This window comes from Cottoperca gobio, chromosome 10, assembly GCF_900634415.1.
Source record: "Cottoperca gobio chromosome 10, fCotGob3.1, whole genome shotgun sequence".
Lineage (NCBI taxonomy): Eukaryota > Metazoa > Chordata > Actinopteri > Perciformes > Bovichtidae > Cottoperca > Cottoperca gobio.
In genome coordinates this window covers 5263195-5286910 of record NC_041364.1, presented here as the reverse complement: position 1 = coordinate 5286910, position 23716 = coordinate 5263195, and the positions used below count along the sequence as shown (strand labels likewise).

The 23716-nt window shown below is 37.8% G+C and overlaps 1 protein-coding gene across 3 annotated transcripts in view; it reads right to left on the bottom strand.

Annotated features, from left to right (window-relative positions):
- Positions 1-4460: 4460 nt before the first annotated feature.
- Positions 4461-23716, bottom strand: part of lingo2 (leucine rich repeat and Ig domain containing 2) — a 197436-nt gene continuing 178180 nt past the window's right edge. For 2 of the 3 annotated variants that reach the window (XM_029442022.1, XM_029442023.1), the window contains exon 5: positions 4461-7433. In XM_029442022.1, the coding sequence (XP_029297882.1) occupies positions 5583-7409 (1827 nt within the window). In that variant the 5' untranslated portion in view covers positions 7410-7433 and the 3' untranslated portion in view covers positions 4461-5582. The remainder of the gene's footprint in view (positions 7434-23716) is intronic. The other variant, XM_029442024.1, reaches the window with a different exon arrangement.

The window sequence follows — 23716 nt, the reverse complement described above, 5'->3', positions numbered from 1 at the left end:
ATCGATCAACAACGTGGTGTGTAATTCAAAACTAAAGGGATCTCAGTGATGTGGATTACTTTTTTTTTTCTAATTCCTGAGAGTCGTTTTGCAGATGTTATGCAGACTACAGAGATAAACATAAGTCCTCCTCATCCATAGCTTTTTTACGAGACAGAGCTTATTCATTCATTCACAGCCAATCTACCATGTGCACTTTGTTTGTTTTGTATCGTTAGTGTCTTTAAGGATTTTTTAGAGGTACTGAAGGAAGCTTCTCTATTTACAAGACTACTACTGTTACTACTACTGCTGCTGCTGTTGTAGTAATCCTGTGTCTGCTAGCCGTAGGGCTAGCTAGGGATGTGTTTCATTCGCTCAAACGGTTCAACCTTTTGCTCAGAGTCGGATAATTCAACAAAAACTGAATGGACTGCCATGAAATTCTGTACTGACATTTATGATTTTCATCTAGTCTCCCAGCAGGTGGACATTTTTGTTTCCTCATAAAATAACGGCACAACTATTAGATGGATCATTTTAAAATGATGAACAGCCATTCACGTTCCCCTCAGGATGAACTGTAACAGTGTAGCATCGCCATCAGGTCTAATTAGTTTAATAGTTTAATAGTAATACCTGCAAAACTAGTAACATTCTCATCAACCTGCTGTACTCGTCTTTAGCGCTAATTAGCTAACGTTAGCATGCTATCACTCTTAACTGAGATGGTGAACATAGTAAAGTGACTTGTTGAACATCAGCATGTTAGCATCGTCATTGTGAGATTGTTAGCATGGCGACGTTAGAAATTAGCTCAAAGAACCGCAATGTCTAAGTAGCCTCACCGAGCCGATAGTGTGGCTGCTTAGTCTTGTTTTCATATTTATAGTCATGTATGCTTTAGATTTTTGTGACATTTAGTTTAAAACTTTAAAAAAGTCAAGTTGCAGTTTACGCTCATGTCTGTCCAAAATGTCACCACTTTCATCATTTTATCCTATTTTAAACATTTGTGTGAAATTGTCATAATTAGCGTGTGAATTCTTGAGTTATGGCCAAAAATGTGTTTTGTCTTCTAATCTGGTCATACTTGAGTCAATATATTATAATATATTTATATATATATATATATATATATATATATATTATATAATATATCTGTATATATATATTATAATATATTATATATATATTATATAATATGTCTGTATATATGTATTATATAATATATCTGTATATATATAATATATCTGTATATATATATATATATATATATATATATATATATTATAATATATTAATATATATATATATATATATATAATATATATATATATATATATATATATATATATATATACAGACATACAGATATATTATAATATATATATATATATATATATATATATATATACAGACATATTATATAATATATATTATATAATATATATATATACAGACATATTATATAATATATATATAATATATTATATAATATATATATATATATATATAGATATATACAGATATATTATATTATATATTTATATATATATATATTACATAATTTATATATAAATACATTATATATTATATATATATATATATATATATATACATATATTATGTATAAAACAAACAATACATTCCAGTAGTTCCCCAGCTGTGGAGCCTTGTCTCCACTTTTCACAACGTGTAAAAACATTGTGACTTCATCATCACTGAATCAACCAGCTTGTGTTCACAAGCCTGGCTAAAATAAAGTATGGGAACCACTGATATATTTATATATTTAAAATACACAGGGACATTATGTTCTGAAAATGCTTCAAGTTTCTATGTCGATCCTTTTGTAGTCACTTCAGAAATGATGGCTGCTTTCTATGAAGGTAGAAGAAAAGAAAAGAAATGAAAACTAAAACACAGATAAATTATTCATTTTGTTAAGTGATAGTGATATGTTAGTCTCTGAAATGTTTTTTTGTCTGTGCAGTTTGAGCCAGATATTGTTCTGTCAGTAGAAACTGCATTAGTCCTTGTAGGCTGAAAGACTCCCATCTGTTTTGCCAAATTATCCTCACTAATTAGTGTGAAAATAGAGAGTGGTCAGATCAGTCCATAACTGATAAGAGGGGGACAAACAGCCACACGGCGCTAACAGCTTTTCACAAGAAATGCAAATGCACCAGTCTAATCAAAAAGCAGTCAATTAGTATAAAGAGGTCTGCATAACACAAAATGAATATTCTGAGTATCACCATGGAAACTCAATTTACGAACGCTCAAAAGTCCAACACGTCTTGTGTACACCTCAGTACCCAGAATAATGATAAATTAAATATTAATATTTTTGAAACATACATGAGTTACCATAGGAACGTGTCTGCGGTGTAATAATTACTGTAAATAATTGTGTTATCTTTGGCATGTGTGCATGTAAACTGCGTGCCTGTCAAAAGGGATGCCAATTTTATAACATTATTTAAGATGAAAGGCTGCAATTTACAGTAGATCTCTATAAAAGAGCAGAATATATACAGTGCAGAATATTTCTTTTGGTGCTATTTGGGACACATAATGTAACCAAAGGCCTCATTATACAAGAAACAAGGAAAGGAGGCTCTACTTTAGAGGCCTCATTTGTCCCAGGAATGAGAAGTCGCTCTCACAGGCTCAGCGAGGAAAACATTTTCCATGTGATTTGACTAAATGAACGCTCTGGACGTGGGCAGCGCTGACCTACAAAGTTAACCTTGTTTCTTTAGTATTTTTGGAAGAGATGTGGCTTTTGGTGCTCTGATTTTATGAAGCAGCCCAGGGGAGAGCAGGCTCAGAAACCAAAGACACTCTGTGGCTCTTAATGAGAGCGCACAAATGAGGGACGGCACGAGATATGCATGCTTTGGGAAATAATGTGAAAAAGAAGCCAATAATTTCTGATGTGTCATACGAGTAGATTTGGTTGTTAATGTCAGCAGAAAGCAATTACTGTGCATCATCACCAGTCATTTAGCGAGTATTTCTTAATGTATGTATTAACACTATATCTTTGGGGCATAATCCGTTAATCAGCAGTTGATGCGGAGCAGTTATACGGCACTCTAAAACACATTTTAATTTAGCGAGCGCACAATTCATTTTGAGGAACAATAGGAGAAACAGTGATGCTGATGAATACGGGCAGTAGGCCAAGATTATGCATATACACTGTATATGCAGATATTTTCTTAAAAATAGATTGTTCTTACGTTGTAATTGCTCACAGAAAATCACCATAAACCAAGATGATTATGCTATATACATTCTTCTTTTGAATTAAAAATAAATGTACAAAAGAAGTGATGAACCTGATGGTTCTGTGTGGACTTCTCCACACAGAACCATCAGGTTTCAGGCCAACGTGAAATGATCAAGAGCTAAATACTGTTTCCTTTAGTGGTCCAGCTTCAACACACATCTAGTCTTCTTTTAAACACACTGAAAATGAGTTGCAAGAATTACAAAATGCCACTGATGAAGGATGTGGTCACTAAAAAGAGGATGAATGTAAAATTAAGCTCCCGTGAGTGTGTTGTATCAAACAGTGTCGACAGCCTTATGCATACACACCTGTCGGCATCTACAATCGGCGACAACGTCACTGGAGCTCAGCGTGCAGACCAAACACTGGTCAAAGCAATATGTTTTAGATTGTTTCACACACTACTTTAGAGAACATAGTTTATGTATAAGTAACTGAATTGGGAAAATTCTAAAAGATATATGAACAATACATTTTATTTACAATCAATGCATTTACAGTCAAAGTATTCTTTAGAGAGAACTGTAATGTATTTATGAGTAATACACTGAATATGATGTTAGCAATTCAAGAATTCATATCAGCATACCAAAATGATGCTTACCTGTATCATGTGCGCACCACAGTATGTAAGTCAGAACATTTCAGTAGGTGGTTCAACAAAGTTTGGGTGAGGTCATTACCGATCAATGGTTCTTGTGTAACATTTTTTTCTTTTAAGAAATTGTAGAATAATATGCAGTTTTACTGGAGCTGTTACCAATGACAACTAGGCTTAGTACATTTATGGTAACTGAAGTGTAATGCAATGGTTTGTAATTTAGCTGTGATTTCAATATATATTAAAACAGTAAATGTTTGGCAATTTACATTATGCACTGTCATGGGATTGTCCAAATTATTAACGTTACCAATACTAAGACACAAATTACTGTTGACATGAGTTATAACATAGCTCGTATTTTTATAAACGTTCACGAAGTATCAAATGGTGGACATGTGTTTCTGTAAACTTAAAGATTAAGTTTCATGAATAAAGTGCAAACTCCTTATGTCAGTGTTGCAATGTTAATAGAATAACTTTGTTTACTCAATACTCAAAAGAAGACTGTGGTGTCTGCCAGGGACGTCTGAGAGAAGAAGATTTTGTTATGCATTAGCCATTTAGTCAGACTCATTGGTACAAATACATCTTCATTTATTTCACGTACATTTTTTTTAAACTTTTACGTTGAAGTTTTCACAATCTAAATGATTCAACAACAAAATGAGGAACTACCACAACAAAGTCCAAATTTCCTACTGGGGAAAATTATGCAAATGTCACTGTAGTAAAATTGACACATGTATTTTTGCCAACCAGCAAAGGTACACTTAAAGTAATAAAAAGAGACAAAAATAGGACAAAAAGGTGGTTCATGTAGGTACTTCGACCAATACTGGCTCATCGCTATGATGATCCAAGTCTTGTGTTAGATCCTGAACAGTGTTTGAGGACTGATTTTTGTAAAGCCTCAACATTTTTCATAAATAAAATCTTTTATCTTCTTTTTTTCATTGATAAATAATATATATTTGTTAATATAGGAGTCAATTGGGGGAGCAGGGACAGATAATCACCCATAGAAGCCCTTCCTGAATCCATGGAAACTTCAAAAGTCTGAAGAATGTTCTTTCTGAACATATGGGGTCTATCAATTTTGGCTAATGCATCCCATGAATATTGCTATGAATAGTTCTTTTGAATGAATATGTACATACATGTACATAATGAAGCATTAGGTACACATATGCAAAGTATTGAACATAGGAAATTATGGTCTGTTTCATCAATTTGTTCAGTGAATAAGCATGGCGCAAGACTAAACAAAGTAGGTTAATAGCTTAGATACAAATTTGTACTGTACATGATTCAGCCAAGTCTGTAGATCCAACCCAAAACTGAAGCGTTCTTTTTTTTGGGCATATAAATTTCAAAAAGCTGATTAATGACACCTATTTCCCTTCAGGTTCCCATAGCGGCAACAGTTCTCATTCCTCATCCACGTTGAAGAAGTTGCCCACTGGCAATTATGTGTATGAGGATGTCCAACTACGACTGTCGGTATTTGAAACACAGTATCCAAGCATTATGTCAAGATCCAGTGATTTAAGGTACTGCTCATCTTGTTATGGTTCCCCAAACATGTTCTCTACCACTCTCCCTGCAGGAGTGGGAAGTTCAGTAGTCTGAATTTCAAAAAAATACATTGTACTTTGGGCATTTCCACAATCCAGAATCTTAGATCTATAAAAAAAGTCACATCATTTTCATGTTAAAACGGCGAGGACCAGCTTGCTCCTCTGCCGAGTCAACGTTAGTGCCGTTAGACTTTGACCGAGGCACATATTCAACATCTATGTTGTTTTTATGTTTTCCTTTTCCTCTGCTCCAAACGAAAAGGAGCAGGAAACAAAACAAGACCACTCCCAGGAATGTGAAACAACCCATAGCAGTTGACACTAAAATAGTCTTTAGGTCTAAACCGAGGGTCACACCGGCCGTCCCGTTGGCAGTGGTATTGCTGAGATCTGTGTAGTGCTGGGTCCTGTTGGCGTACAGCGATCCCAGACTTTTCACCGCCAATGAAGTCATCAGGGTGTCATTCCCAGCACTGTTGGAGGCAAGGCAAAGGTACACTCCACTGTCTTGCACCTCTGCTGACTTGATCTCCAGCGTACCATTGTTGTGGACGGTAACACGACCATGGCTCCTACTTGTCAGGACTCGTCGACGTGGGGACAACCAGGACACAATGGGCCTTGGTGTCCCTTCAGCACTGCAGCGCAACATCGCCTGCTGGCCCTCATCCACAGTAATCGTTTGTGTTTTATTCTCACGAATTTTTGGCTTAGTACATGTCACATAATACGACAGGAGCGTCTCCTTAAACTCCTTGAAAGGCCTGCCACGAACACCATCAAGCGTGCTGCACTCCGGCTGCAAATCCCCAAGGAAGATGCCTCTTTTCTGTAGGATCCACATGAGACGACAGTCGCACACCAAGGGGTTGTTGTCAATCAAAAGAACCTCCAGAGCTTCAGGAGATTGAAAAACACCCTTCTCCAGTGTATCCAGTCGGTTGTGAGAGACATTGAGGACTTTGAGGCCCCGCAGGCCCTGGAAGGCATACGGTTCAATGGTGGATAGCTGAGCTCCAACCAGATGGAGCTCTTTAAGCCGAACCAGTTCCATCAGCATCCCTCCTTCAATGTGCTTAATGCGATTGAAGGACAGGTTGAGGTGTGTCAGGTAGGGCAGATGCTTCAGGGCTTGGTAAGGGAAGGAGGACATGTTGGTGTTGGTTATGAACAGAGCGGTCAGGTTGAGGCCATGCAAGGTATTTGCTGGCACATGGTCTAGGGAAAGCCAATTGTCAATCTCTAAATGCCGCAGCCGGAACAGCTTTTTGAATGAGTAAGGATGCAAAGCGCTGATGCTGAGATATCGTAGATGGAGGCTGACTAGGTTATGCAGGTGGGACAGGGCCTCAGTGGGAACAACAGTAAGGTTGCACCTTTCTAAGGTTAACATCTCCAGGCTTAAAAGTCCACTGAATGCACGGTGAGAAATGTAAACTAGATCATTGTCACCCACTTCCAAAAACTTTAGATTGTGCAAGTCCTGGAACATGTAATCCAGTAGGATGACGATCTTGTTGTCACTTATATCCAGCCGGGTAAGATTTGTTAAGCCTGTGAAGACGCCCAGAGGAATGAGCTTGATACGATTGCTCTTGAGACTGAGTGAGTGCATGGTAAACAGGGCGTTAAAAGCCCCTGGCTCAACATAACTAATAATATTTCCACTGAGGTCAAGTTCCTCAAGTCCAGGAAAGGCAAAAAAGTCATCAGGGTTGATCATGGTCAACTTGTTCTTACTCAGGTCCAGGATCCTGGTTTCGGTCGGGATGCCGTCCGGGATGGTGGGCATGCGCTTGCGGTGGCAAACAACTGCCTTAGTCTGCGCTGAACACTCGCAGCGCGAGGGACATCCCAGGGTGGAACCCATAAAGATGGCCACGAGGGCCAGTCCCAGGAATGGTTGCCAGCATGAGACGACCGTGTGCAGCATGACTTTGCTCATACAGTCGACCAATCTGTCACGGTTCTGCAAAAAGAAGAGAACAAAGAGAGAAAGGAAGAAGTTAGTCACACAGGATTGACTTTGTGGTGGCTGTGAAATAATTTATACTACAAACAATATGGTGGGAATGGTTCAGAGAAAATTAGCATCAGGTGCCTTTACTTGTATTGTTTGGTATGACAACAGATTGGATGGCCCTCGCTGCACACAAATGTCACAATCCTGCCACCTTCTTCCAATCTAGTCAAATACAGAGTGAACTGCTGCACATTTCGGTTAAGCATCTTTTAGTGTGTGAATTTAAGAACTTCTTTCTCTCTTGCTTTTTCCACCATCAGTTAAATGTGTCTGCTGTCTTCCACCCATGGGATACTAGTCATGGCACAACAGTGCTGGTTAAAGTGCTTCCCTGGTAAGCGTTGGCATTTATTTGGATTCTCGCCAAAATCCAATGAACTGTTAAAGGAATAAAAAGTGTAGTTTTTGCAGCCAGTTGTATTACTACAAATCTAAGACAGGCTGACTCTGAGCAAACATGTTGCACCTCTACTAGATATGGATTGTTTATTCACACATATTCTCTGTCTGTTTGACCATATTAAAAATGATTGCACCCTATCTCCCAGAAGAAACAATTCCAAAATGGCTAAAAAGGCTTTTCAAGAGAAATCATGAACAAATGCTTGGTAGTTATACAGTTCATGGACAAGTGTGACCAAACTCAATCAACAAGAAAACATTGGTGGAGGGTATCATTCAATTGTGAGAAGAATATTATGATTTGGACTATCAGTATTTTACCACAAAGGTCACAAAAGTCAATAAACAAAGGTCTCACACTGATTCAAATGATATGCAGACAAACTATGGATGTTGTGGATCAACTATTTTGGTAATCGTACCATATCCATTCAAATAAAGCTAATGAAAAAAGAGAGTTAGCCGAACAGATATGGCACTCTGTAGTAAATTAAATGAGAAATATCTGCCTTTTTTGTAACTCTAACCCGTAAATGCAAATAAAAAAAAAAAAAATGTTCTTCTATTCTGGCAAATGGTTCAATAAACACCTCAATCTTAAAAATACAATTATTTCAAGTGTCATGATTTAGAGGGTTAAACACAACCAGGTCCTTCATAAATCTATGCTGGTTTTTCGTCCATAAGTCTGCCCATATATATCACACAAGCACCTGCTCATACATATTACATAAAGTAATGACGATGAGCACATATATGAACTGAATGCACTACTTGCCACAATCAGACTGGATGAGAGGTTGGAAAGATTGCAAACCATCCCTGCATCATTTGGTGTGTCATGGGCTGTGTTAAATTTAAACCATGAGAGGGATAATCTGAATTCCTCCGCAGGCTTTTGGTATGCGAACAGATTATGATACAAAGATAATATGATGGCATACCCATCTAAAGAGAAACCTAAGAAATTCATTTATATGGCCAAACTGAGGAAAATCTGACGTCTGAAATCTGTGTCAGCTTCAAGTGACACAAATCAAGTGCAACAATGTGCAGAATAAAACCAGACATAAACAACATTTACAATTCCAATTCATTGTTTTCTTCCAAAATGCAGGCACAGCATTGATACGATCTTAAACATCATACAGTATCTAGATGGCCATGCGCTGATTTTTTGGAGGGGCCCCGAGGGATAATATTCAATTCAGTATGTTGTATGAGAGGATGAGAGGAATTGGGTGTCTACCCTTGTAACCAACGTTTCAAGGGCATTGAGGCAGGTTGTGCCATAACCAGCTAACCGTATCATGTGATCTTCTTCCAGGCATTGTTTTAAAAGTGTGTGTTAAACTATTCTTTTCCCTAGAAAACATCGTTTCTGTCTCTGCTCCACTGAAGAGCTGCTTAATGAAAAACATGTTGATGCTTATAATACTTATTTACCCCAATGTATCATGTTCGGTATGAAATCTCTGTCTCTCACTTGCTTTCTTTAAAGTCTATAGTATGTTAGATTAGAATAGAAAATAGTTTGTTCAGTGCAAAGAGACAGAACAGGTGAGGCAGGACAAGACATACAACTGAATGTAGTGTATTGGGGAACATGACAAATAACAGTAACAACAGAAAAGTGATAATCCGATTTTGATCCGATCTGATTTTGATTTTAGATGTTTGTGTGAGGGAAGGTGCAGGTTTGTTTGTTGTGCAATTGGAGCAGTGGTGTTAAAGGGGAAAAGAAAAGGAGATTAAAAAATGAAACAAAAATGTTATAGTCACCATAGTAATAACAAGTTGATGGATAAATAGATAAAAGTAAGAAAAGAAAAAGGACAAAGAGAGGAAAGAAGATAAATGTTGTTATTTGGTAATATCCAATGTCTGACACATTCTAAGGCTGTTTACTGTTTTGTATATACATGTTTCTCATGTGTATACGAGTGTTTCACATGTGTATACGAGTGTTTCTCATGTGTATACGAGTGTTTCTCATGTGTATACGAGTGTTTCTCATGTGTATACGAGAGTGTTTCTCATGTATATACGAGTGTTTCTCATGTGTATACGAGAGTGTTTCTCATGTGTATACGAGAGTGTTTCTCATGTGTATACGAGTGTTTCTCATGTGTATACGAGAGTGTTTCTCATGTGTATACGATTGTTTCTCATGTGTATACGAGAGTGTTTCACATGTGTATACGAGTGTTTCTCATGTGTATACGAGTGTTTCTCATGTGTATACGAGAGTGTTTCACATGTGTATACGAGTGTTTCTCATGTGTATACGAGTGTTTCTCATGTGTATACGAGTGTTTCTCATGTGTATACGAGAGTGTTTTCTCATGTATATACGAGTGTTTCTCATGTATATACGAGTGTTTTTCATGTGTATACGAGTGTTTCTCATGTGTATACGAGTGTTTCTCATGTATATACGAGTGTTTCTCATGTGTATACGAGTGTTTCTCATGTATATACGAGTGTTTCTCATGTGTATACGAGTGTTTCTCATGTGTATACGAGTGTTTCTCATGTGTATACGAGTGTTTCTCATGTGTATACGAGTGTTTCTCATGTATATACGAGTGTTTCACATGTGTATATGAGAGTGTTTCTCATGTATATACGAGTGTTTCTCATGTGTATACGAGTGTTTCTCATGTGTATACGAGAGTGTTTCTCATGTATATACGAGTGTTTCTCATGTGTATACGAGTGTTTCTCATGTGTATACGAGTGTTTCTCATGTGTATACGAGTGTTTCTCATGTCTATACGAGTGTTTCTCATGTGTATACGAGTGTTTCTCATGTGTATACGAGTGTTTCTCATGTGTATACGAGTGTTTCTCATGTATATACGAGTGTTTCTCATGTGTATACGAGAGTGTTTCTCATGTGTATACGAGTGTTTCTCATGTGTATACGAGTGTTTCTCATGTGTATACGAGAGTGTTTCTCATGTATATACGAGTGTTTCTCATGTGTATACGAGAGTGTTTCTCATGTATATACGAGTGTTTCTCATGTGTATACGAGAGTGTTTCGCATGTGTATACGAGTGTTTCTCATGTATATACGAGTGTTTCACATGTGTATACGAGAGTGTTTCTCATGTATATACGAGTGTTTCTCATGTGTATACGAGTGTTTCTCATGTATATACGAGTGTTTCACATGTGTATATGAGAGTGTTTCTCATGTATATACGAGTGTTTCTCATGTGTATACGAGTGTTTCTCATGTGTATACGAGTGTTTCTCATGTGTATACGAGAGTGTTTCTCATGTATATACGAGTGTTTCTCATGTGTATACGAGTGTTTCTCATGTGTATACGAGTGTTTCTCATGTATATACGAGTGTTTCACATGTGTATATGAGAGTGTTTCTCATGTATATACGAGTGTTTCTCATGTGTATACGAGTGTTTCTCATGTATATACGAGTGTTTCTCATGTGTATACGAGTGTTTCTCATGTGTATACGAGTGTTTCTCATGTGTATACGAGAGTGTTTCTCATGTATATACGAGTGTTTCTCATGTGTATACGAGTGTTTCTCATGTATATACGAGTGTTTCTCATGTGTATACGAGAGTGTTTCTCATGTATATACGAGTGTTTCACATGTGTATATGAGAGTGTTTCACATGTGTATACGAGTGTTTCTCATGTATATACGAGTGTTTCACATGTGTATACGAGAGTGTTTCTCATGTGTATACGAGTGTTTCTCATGTGTATACGAGTGTTTCTCATGTATATACGAGTGTTTCTCATGTGTATACGAGTGTTTCACATGTGTATACGAGTGTTTCTCATGTGTATACGAGAGTGTTTCTCATGTGTATACGAGTGTTTCTCATGTGTATACGAGTGTTTCACATGTGTATACGAGTGTTTCACATGTGTATACGAGTGTTTCTCATGTGTATACGAGTGTTTCACATGTGTATACGAGTGTTTCTCATGTGTATACGAGTGTTTCTCATGTGTATACGAGTGTTTCTCATGTGTATACGAGTGTTTCTCATGTGTATACGAGTGTTTCTCATGTATATACGAGTGTTTCTCATGTGTATACGAGTGTTTCTCATGTGTATACGAGTGTTTCTCATGTATATACGAGTGTTTCACATGTGTATACGAGTGTTTCTCATGTGTATACGAGAGTGTTTCTCATGTGTATACGAGTGTTTCTCATGTGTATACGAGTGTTTCACATGTGTATACGAGTGTTTCTCATGTATATACGAGTGTTTCTCATGTCTATACGAGTGTTTCTCATGTGTATACGAGTGTTTCTCATGTGTATACGAGTGTTTCTCATGTGTATACGAGTGTTTCTCATGTATATACGAGTGTTTCTCATGTGTATACGAGAGTGTTTCTCATGTGTATACGAGTGTTTCTCATGTGTATACGAGTGTTTCTCATGTGTATACGAGAGTGTTTCTCATGTATATACGAGTGTTTCTCATGTGTATACGAGAGTGTTTCTCATGTATATACGAGTGTTTCTCATGTGTATACGAGAGTGTTTCGCATGTGTATACGAGTGTTTCTCATGTATATACGAGTGTTTCACATGTGTATACGAGAGTGTTTCTCATGTATATACGAGTGTTTCTCATGTGTATACGAGTGTTTCTCATGTATATACGAGTGTTTCACATGTGTATATGAGAGTGTTTCTCATGTATATACGAGTGTTTCTCATGTGTATACGAGAGTGTTTCTCATGTATATACGAGTGTTTCACATGTGTATATGAGAGTGTTTCACATGTGTATACGAGTGTTTCTCATGTATATACGAGTGTTTCACATGTGTATACGAGAGTGTTTCTCATGTGTATACGAGTGTTTCTCATGTGTATACGAGTGTTTCTCATGTATATACGAGTGTTTCTCATGTGTATACGAGTGTTTCACATGTGTATACGAGTGTTTCTCATGTGTATACGAGAGTGTTTCTCATGTGTATACGAGTGTTTCTCATGTGTATACGAGTGTTTTACATGTGTATACGAGTGTTTCACATGTGTATACGAGTGTTTCTCATGTGTATACGAGTGTTTCACATGTGTATACGAGTGTTTCTCATGTGTATACGAGTGTTTCTCATGTGTATACGAGTGTTTCTCATGTGTATACGAGTGTTTCTCATGTGTATACGAGTGTTTCTCATGTATATACGAGTGTTTCTCATGTGTATACGAGTGTTTCTCATGTGTATACGAGTGTTTCTCATGTATATACGAGTGTTTCACATGTGTATACGAGTGTTTCTCATGTGTATACGAGAGTGTTTCTCATGTGTATACGAGTGTTTCTCATGTGTATACGAGTGTTTCACATGTGTATACGAGTGTTTCTCATGTATATACGAGTGTTTCTCATGTCTATACGAGTGTTTCTCATGTGTATACGAGTGTTTCTCATGTGTATACGAGTGTTTCTCATGTGTATACGAGTGTTTCTCATGTATATACGAGTGTTTCTCATGTGTATACGAGAGTGTTTCTCATGTGTATACGAGTGTTTCTCATGTGTATACGAGTGTTTCTCATGTGTATACGAGAGTGTTTCTCATGTATATACGAGTGTTTCTCATGTGTATACGAGAGTGTTTCGCATGTGTATACGAGTGTTTCTCATGTATATACGAGTGTTTCACATGTGTATACGAGAGTGTTTCTCATGTATATACGAGTGTTTCTCATGTGTATACGAGTGTTTCTCATGTATATACGAGTGTTTCACATGTGTATATGAGAGTGTTTCTCATGTATATACGAGTGTTTCTCATGTGTATACGAGTGTTTCTCATGTGTATACGAGTGTTTCTCATGTGTATACGAGAGTGTTTCTCATGTATATACGAGTGTTTCTCATGTGTATACGAGTGTTTCTCATGTGTTTACGAGTGTTTCTCATGTATATACGAGTGTTTCACATGTGTATATGAGAGTGTTTCTCATGTATATACGAGTGTTTCTCATGTGTATACGAGTGTTTCTCATGTATATACGAGTGTTTCTCATGTGTATACGAGTGTTTCTCATGTGTATACGAGTGTTTCTCATGTGTATACGAGAGTGTTTCTCATGTATATACGAGTGTTTCTCATGTGTATACGAGTGTTTCTCATGTATATACGAGTGTTTCTCATGTGTATACGAGAGTGTTTCTCATGTATATACGAGTGTTTCACATGTGTATATGAGAGTGTTTCACATGTGTATACGAGTGTTTCTCATGTATATACGAGTGTTTCACATGTGTATACGAGAGTGTTTCTCATGTGTATACGAGTGTTTCTCATGTGTATACGAGTGTTTCTCATGTATATACGAGTGTTTCTCATGTGTATACGAGTGTTTCACATGTGTATACGAGTGTTTCTCATGTGTATACGAGAGTGTTTCTCATGTGTATACGAGTGTTTCTCATGTGTATACGAGTGTTTCACATGTGTATACGAGTGTTTCACATGTGTATACGAGTGTTTCTCATGTGTATACGAGTGTTTCACATGTCTATACGAGTGTTTCTCATGTGTATACGAGTGTTTCTCATGTGTATACGAGTGTTTCTCATGTGTATACGAGTGTTTCTCATGTGTATACGAGTGTTTCTCATGTATATACGAGTGTTTCTCATGTGTATACGAGTGTTTCTCATGTGTATACGAGTGTTTCTCATGTATATACGAGTGTTTCACATGTGTATACGAGTGTTTCTCATGTGTATACGAGAGTGTTTCTCATGTGTATACGAGTGTTTCTCATGTGTATACGAGTGTTTCACATGTGTATACGAGTGTTTCTCATGTATATACGAGTGTTTCTCATGTGTATACGAGTGTTTCTCATGTGTATACGAGTGTTTCTCATGTGTATACGAGTGTTTCTCATGTGTATACGAGTGTTTCTCATGTGTATACGAGAGTGTTTCTCATGTATATACGAGTGTTTCTCATGTGTATACGAGAGTGTTTCGCATGTATATACGAGTGTTTCTCATGTGTATACGAGTGTTTCTCATGTATATACGAGTGTTTCACATGTGTATACGAGTGTTTCTCATGTGTATACGAGAGTGTTTCTCATGTGTATACGAGTGTTTCTCATGTGTATACGAGTGTTTCACATGTGTATACGAGTGTTTCTCATGTATATACGAGTGTTTCTCATGTGTATACGAGTGTTTCTCATGTGTATACGAGTGTTTCTCATGTGTATACGAGTGTTTCTCATGTGTATACGAGTGTTTCTCATGTGTATACGAGAGTGTTTCTCATGTATATACGAGTGTTTCTCATGTGTATACGAGAGTGTTTCGCATGTATATACGAGTGTTTCTCATGTGTATACGAGTGTTTCTCATGTGTATACGAGTGTTTCTCATGTGTATACGAGAGTGTTTCTCATGTATATACGAGTGTTTCTCATGTGTATACGAGTGTTTCTCATGTATATACGAGTGTTTCTCATGTGTATACGAGTTTTTCTCATGTGTATACGAGAGTGTTTCTCATGCATATACGAGTGTTTCTCATGTGTATACGAGTGTTTCACATGTGTATACGAGTGTTTATCATGTGTATATGAGAGTGTTTCACATGTGTATACGAGTGTTTCTCATGTATATACGAGTGTTTCACATGTGTATACGAGTGTTTCTCATGTGTATACAAGTGTTTCTCATGTGTATACGAGTGTTTCACATGTGTATACGAGTGTTTCTCATGTGTATACGAGTGTTTCACATGTGTATACGAGTGTTTCTCATGTGTATACAAGTGTTTCTCATGTGTATACGAGTGTTTCTCATGTATATACGAGTGTTTCTCATGTGTATACGAGTGTTTCTCATGTGTATACGAGTGTTTCTCATGTGTATACGAGTGTTTCACATGTGTATACGAGTGTTTCTCATGTGTATACGAGAGTGTTTCTCATGTGTATACGAGTGTTTCTCATGTGTATACGAGTGTTTCACATGTGTATACGAGTGTTTCTCATGTATATACGAGTGTTTCTCATGTGTATACGAGTGTTTCTCATGTGTATACGAGTGTTTCTCATGTATATACGAGTGTTTCACATGTGTATACGAGTGTTTCTCATGTGTATACGAGAGTGTTTCTCATGTGTATACGAGTGTTTCTCATGTGTATACGAGTGTTTCACATGTGTATACGAGTGTTTCACATGTGTATACGAGTGTTTCTCATGTGTATACGAGTGTTTCTCATGTGTATACGAGTGTTTCACATGTGTATATGAGTGTTTCACATGTGTATACGAGAGCGTTTCACATGTCAGTGTTAAAGTTTCATATGTGTGTCTGAGGGATTTTCATGTGTGTGTGAATAATTTTGGTTTCAGTTGTGTGTGTGAGTGTTTCATGTGTGTATGAGAGCATTTCACATGTGTATATGAGAGTGTTTCATGTGTGTAAATGTGGTTTCATATGTGTGTGTGTGTATGGTAATTCTTAATCATGCCTCTAGGGGCCCCTCATAGATTTTCTATTGTATTCATCCGTGTTATTGTTTTGTGTCTTTTTCTTTAAAATATTTTCGTGGATACATGGAATTTCTGTAACATGTGTTGCCGTGTGTATCGATTACTTATAATCCATGGTTTCTATTTTCTGTGTCTTTACTTTCCCTTTCCTGCAGAAAGCTGCATAGTTATATAGTTAGTGGGCTCTCCATCGCTGCTCACTTATAGAACATTGCCAAATGTGCATCGGCCTGTTGAAGTAGACAAAATATTCTGAGTAGAATAACACAATACCTGATTGTTTTATTCATTTTGTAAAGTTTTTTGGATTCTTTTTCCTGAATACGGCCGTTTGTTTTCACCTAAAAACTGAAATATACTTATTTTCATTGTAGTTAAGTATTGCAAAATACATATAAAAAATGCCCAATAGTAATCATTGCAATAGTAATAAACTAAATCAATAAAGGACTTTGTTTAACACAGTGTTCAATCAAAGCTTTCTACACATGGCTAGCGTGACTGTGACACACACACAACTCTGTACAGGAGGTTTTCTTGTGACCCTCTGCAGATTCCTCCCACACACTCCCACACTGCAGCAGCATATGATTCTGTGGTTTACTAAGAGGGTGTCTAATCAGTTTAATGATTGGGTGTCTTTGTAACAGTGTGTAATCAGAGTTAAGAGTGAGCCTGTGATGTGACCGCCTCACCTGGGCACTGCTGAATGAGAGAACCATAATGCAAGTGCATCATCAACAGCACCATCTGTCCAACTATCTGCTCATGTACGGTAGATGTCTGTGTGTGTGTGTATGTGCACGTCTCAGTACCGGCTGCATTGCATATTTTTAAATGTTCTTATAATGTCCCTGATAACTTGCCTGTGAACAACATGTCAGGGATGTATGTTTGTTTGATCCACTTTCTATGACAGAAACACTTGGGATGTTAACAGAGCTTTTGGTATTAAACCTCTCTGATTAATACGGATGACGGGCTCAATCTAGACAATGTGACCTCAAGGTAAGAACGTTCTAAAACATTTTGTTCATTCATGTTCATCAGATAGAAGAGGCAAAGACAAACAGTGTTTCTACACAAAGAGATCTAAGTAGACCAGAATACATTGCAGCCACAAGATAAAATGAAAGATCAGGTCAGTTTTGAATAACTTTACACAGTAAGACATAAACATTTCTGAACATGTCAGAAATATCGCTTGGGCGTACAATAAATATAAAAATATTGAACTTCGGGATAATCTTTTTTTTACCATTTTCCCCAACATTTCCATTTTATCTCAATATTCTGGAAACCTCCAGTGACATTCAGTACCGGTCGTGTGACGGCAGGAATCCTGCAATGCACAGTGAGATAAGACTGCACAGAGAAGGTGTTTCTATAATGTGGCCCCTGACCCACATTAGTCCAGGGTTGCATCCTGAGAGGGGGAGGATAACAGCTAATGGTGTCTGACTCAGCATAAATCAGTGAACAGGGGTGCTGAGGTCGCCTGTGCAATGCCATCATCCCAAGCATATGTACACAAGTGGCCCAATATGAATCTGAAACTTACATAATACTCCAGACTGTTAAATTAGGATTTGCTCCTCCACTACAGCGAATATAAGAGAACATATTTGTCTTAGCTCATTCTTTTTAATACGCAGACAGTTTTCTATTCCCATCACAAACTAATTTCCATATGAATTGCTGAAAACATGCGGGGCTCTTCCATCCCATGATGCCGCTCTTTACTTTTCTACACAGCCCGGGGCTAACTAGTAAGAGGATGAGTAGGAACGATGTCTGTCTTTGCCAGAGTGGTAAAACACAGCCCAGCATGCGATGTTAGTCATGATTCCACTAACAAAAAGAAGAAGCTTATTTCTACTTGGTCCTGAACCTAACTCTTATACATATTCATGCTAATTGCAGGCACATTTTCTCTATCTTTTATCACACTAATGCATCTGTGACCTCCGCGCTCTTGCCTTGGTGTCCAGGTGAGTGAACACTACAAGGGGATTTATCAGACAGAAATGGAGAGGTGAGAGTGGAGCTACTGTATACAGGAGATTGCAATCGGTCCCCAGGCAGGAGACTTATATCTTCCTCACGGGTCATTGCTGACTTTCAGTTTTGGTATCTTTCTTTCGCACAACCTCAATATGGACTCTTTCATTTTGCTCTCTTTATGACTCCCTGTGTGTGTACCTCTCCTAATGAATATGTAATATCTTGTGTCACACATTGCTTAGACAACTATTCCTTTTTGTTAAAAATGGGTTTCGCTTATTGTTTCTTTACTTGGATGTTTGAGCTTCACCGTGCAGAATGATGATGTAGGTGCAGAGTTGAGTCCACAGTTTCAACAATAGGAAGATATATTAGTACTCAAATGTATTCAAAGTGGAAACAGACAACTTTTCAACCACCTCCGGGGTTTTCAAGTGTCATTGTCGGTGCTAAGAAAACCGCATTGCTTTCCCTTTTTCCTCAGAGCCCAGCTGCTACTAACATTACAGGACACTCTGCAATATGTTTCCCACATTAAGTTCGGTTGTTTCTGGGATAGTAACTACAAAAAACTTAAATTGATACTCTTGGTCAACTGGAGATACAGTAGCTACCGGGGGAAACAAACACACAATGGTTAACACACTTCTTTGTGCCGTAAATCGAGAACTGCAAAGTGGAAGCGAGGCTTATAGGGAAACAATCTAAACGCAGATGATGTTATTATTCTATAGCAATTACATTAGTGTGCAATCAACTTTTATTTCATATTGATAAGTTAAAGCAAAGAAATTGTCTGATGCCACTTTAAGATGAGCATTTAGAGCAAGTAGGATGTACAGCACGTATTTCAGTAACTGTTTTAAAAGGTGGTACATTACTGTGGTTATGTCTCACTTACCTGATACACACTATGGGTGTGCAATAATACAGCTGTGAAAACAATATAACACATTACCATAATTGTTTAAAAAAAAGTACAAAAACAGCAATAATGCGTGTCTGAAATTGATTTGGAAACACTCAAATGTTGTGATCTCTTATGCCTGCCATTTATTTATTCATTGATTCTCTTTCATGGGAAAAATCATTTGAAGTTTAAATTCACATCTCGCTGCATTCTTTTGCTTGGCTACATATTTACAGCACACATGCGTTCATGCTCACAGAATAACAGCAGCACAGTGATACAGCGTTGGTCCTAAGCGCACTCTTTGCTGTGAGCTCCTCTGACTTACAGTCGCCGGATAACTCCACAGAAACACGGTCATTTTAATTGGAGTAAATTGAATCAAGCAATCATGGGTCAGTTTGCTCATCAGAGTCTCCCCCTGCCGGGCATAGTGGACACTCACTATCTATGTTTGATTTCTAATTATTTACAAACTAATTACCCCAACAGCTCCAATATGGAGTGAACATAATTACACAACATTATAAATGAAATCACTCGTTGGTAGAGGTCGGCTTGTTAGACTGCAACATGAACCTGACAACGGAGGGTTTTAGAGTCACACTCGATATGACCTTATGCAAACACATCGAGCGTGACTTGAAACCACAGTTTAACTGCATATGATTTATTGGCACGCTTTGAGTACTTTTGAAAAAGAATGCGTTTTGAATTTCTTTGAATGCGGGCTGCTGGAGCATGAAACCTGTTCATCTGTTAAAGGATTATATAAGCCATCAGTTCAAGTGAAAACATGGAAATCAGTTGGCATAATACAGTTTCTCCGCACTAGCAATGACACTGTTTGTCACTGGTCGACTTTGTAACCACTACATTCTGTCTCTTAAGCCATAATCCTGGCAAACTATTGGTTGTAAACATTTTTGCTTTGGCTTTCATCTGAGGGGTAAGTTTGCACATCCTGAACGCTCACAAGACACTTCTTATTTTGCCCAAGTAGTTTGAGGATTTAGATAACAACTTGGCCTCTGTGCAATCAACCAATAAAAAGCCACTTGTGAAATTGGCCTGCCTCAATCTCCTCTGGAAAGGTTTTCAGACTGTGTTTGATGTGGCCCCCAGGCACTGATCATTGCACATAATGTGATTCCTCTTCACACAGAAAAGCCTCCTTGCGTTTACGCTGGATGGTGGGAGACAGATGCTTTCTTTACCCGGCAATTATCAACAGCCCTTAAAACGCATAATCAAAGCGTCACATTTTGATATTTTGACTTGGAAGACGGCTCTGGAGGAAGAGACGCTTCTAAAAGGCAGAAAAAGGAGGAAAATTAACTCTCAAAGCTCGGGCAAAGCCTACAGAGGAACGGAGGGGGCTGTGTGAGGAATAAAGCAATTACGAAAGCAACGGTATGTGTCATCATGCAGGGAGAGAATGTGCTACACACTGGGTGCAGCAGTTAGACAGCATCCTCTCTTGTACATTAGCATCTGACATGGCTGCCCTCCCCATCAATGGGTCCAACTCATCGTACTGTAATTGGTTGTAATGAGGAATGAATAAGAAAGGAGACTCTTTCAGAAAGTGCCAAAAAGGAAGGTTTTAAAAAAACCTTACAGACAGTAATCCTTTTAATCCATTCAAGTCCAAAAAATAACATGTCACCATTTTGACATATGCCCAGCCTTGTGTTTGCACTCTACAGTATATAATCACTGTTATTCCTGTTGGGGAGGAGATGGTTAATTCTTGCTTTCTGAAAGGACATGCAACAGCAGTGTTTGATGTCTTAATTTCCTAGATAACTACAAAATAACAGTACATCCTCATAAGGGTCACTGCAGGGGAAAGTTATTAAATCATCATTCTATTTTAATGAGGCTTATATCTTATAATGATGCTACCCTAAAGGAAAGATGTTATTAACTTGCAGGTTAGTTCAGTCAGAGTGTGCAATTAACCCACCTTTTCAAAAGAGCATTGGGAAGTAATAAAATGGGATCATAATGAGAGGGAAGAGACTGCAATGTTCTTTGCCTTATCCATTATTGAAAGGATCTCTGTAAAGGGCAGGGAGGCTTTAAGGTAAGCCTGCCAACATGCAACATGACACTTCTTTAATAAAGCACTATCAATCTGACTTCTCATGCGACAGGATGCCTCCTCAGGTTGTGACCTGGATACAATTACACAACTCAGACTCCCATCAATTTTTCCAAACACAAATAATTCACATGAGAAGACAGCAGTGTGTCTATTAGTAGGATATGAAATGCAATACAACAACAGAAAACAACCTGGATGATTCTGCATACACACAGATGGCAGTTAAAAATCTTGTTGGTCGTTTTTACAAACGTTCTCATAAATGGGATTCAGCGTAGCAAACTGTTTAATTCATTAACACGCACACTGAAAGAGCAACATGATCATAGTTACGTGATCGAGGGTTTAGGGACCTAAAGCCCTTAACAGTTTGGATCAACAGCCTCAGGGCAATAATAGGCTTCTGTGCACAAATTGCCCTTCTGCATGGCTTGCAGAGCGAAGTCAAAGCTCAATTAATCCGCGTTAATTAGAGATAAACTTGGTAGATTGAGTCAGTTGCTCTTTTCTGTGTCTGATAACCCCTCGGTTTTTTGGAAAGAGTCAAAACGGCCGCATCAAACAGTCGGATCTCGATTCATCCCTCAAGAAAAGCCTCTCAGAGAAGAGAGTTAATCCTGTGTTTAATAGCTATTAAAAATTCTGAACTTGAAGACAATGTGGCGAAAGGTAACAAAACATGGTAATTAAATGTATGAGGATACAAAAAAGACAACATTGACACTATGAGAGGACTTAATAAGGTCTGGGGAACAGAGCGTTTTCATTTACAAACTGACAAAAGAAAAAGAGAATCAACTAATTAGTCAGTTCAGTAGATAGCAATGAGTTTTGCTGTGGTGTGTTTTTCTAAGTTAAAATGACACCCACTCTGCACCCCCATTAGACTCTTACAATATAAACATTAATGCACCTTTATATTGATATCGAGGTGACGTTATTGTGCTTTATAGTGCCACTTAAGGAGGCCACACTGCTCTCCAGTGAGAAGTCTTTGTTCCTTTACTATGACCGGGACCTTCAGGCCAGATACCTAATCCCACATTAACAAGGGCAACGAGTCTAAATAGGTGCAAACGGCCCAAAGGATATATGACACATGTGTTTTATAAACAATGTGCAAAAGAGAGACTGTCAGCAACTAATCTGTATCGACTTTTAACAGATCCCATATTGGGTATTTTACATTTTGTATACGTTTTCAATGTCTTCAAGTATTTCATTTGTTAAAGATGTTGAACATGACCCATAAATCATCCAGGCTGCAGATATATCATCACATGGCTGATATACTGTGTGTCGTGGTCAATAAGCCGTACAGATATGCTTTATTTTAATACAGAAAACATCTCTATGGGGTCGTTTGTGCATTATCCTGTTTCCTTGTGTTAACCACAAGCCAAATGTACAGTATGTGTTTTTTATATTAAAATAATATGCACTAAACTTTGTCCAAATATCCTGTTTCACTCGGAAATACGTTACATTACTTTAATAACCAAATTTAATAGAACCTTCTAAAAAATGAATCCTTATCATATACTTTAATGTGAAGAAATGATAATCGGGTGATAGGTTGTTCACTGGGCCTTAACAAGCTTTACCTCTACTGTGAGCTGGGCTGCTGAAGTGAAATAATCTTTAATGTTATCATTTTAAATGATTTATTTAAATCAAACACATTTACACCTGCAGCTGATAAACATCTCTGTTGTTTTAAATACCCAGAACATTAATATTCCACCTCAGTACATACAGTTAAATCCCCACACTCATTAATCGTGCTACTCGCAGCAGTACACCGAGATGATGAAAACAGATCTTTCACCATCTGCAACCGACCACCACTTAAACTGATAATGTGCACTACACATGTAGGCCACCATGTAACATATATTCTGTTACACGAACACTAAATATAATATGTAGCTCACTAGGCTACTCTAGCCGCACAAATCAATAGCTGCATCGGAGACCAAAATCCCAGTCATGTGAGCGTTATGCAGACATTTAGATGGACGAGTGCAAGAATATTATTGACTAGTGATAATAATAAAACCACCAATGATTGGGACTTAACTACAATAAGATATATGATGTTATAAAGTCCAACTAACACACGGTGGGATTCAGCTTTGACATTTTTCATTTCACATTTCAGGCAACGCTACAGTGATAAGTCAGTGATGCCTAGAGGGATTTTCTTTTTTTCCACCTGCTGCCTCCACAGAGAGATTAGCCCACAACAGCCCCCCTGAAGCTGCG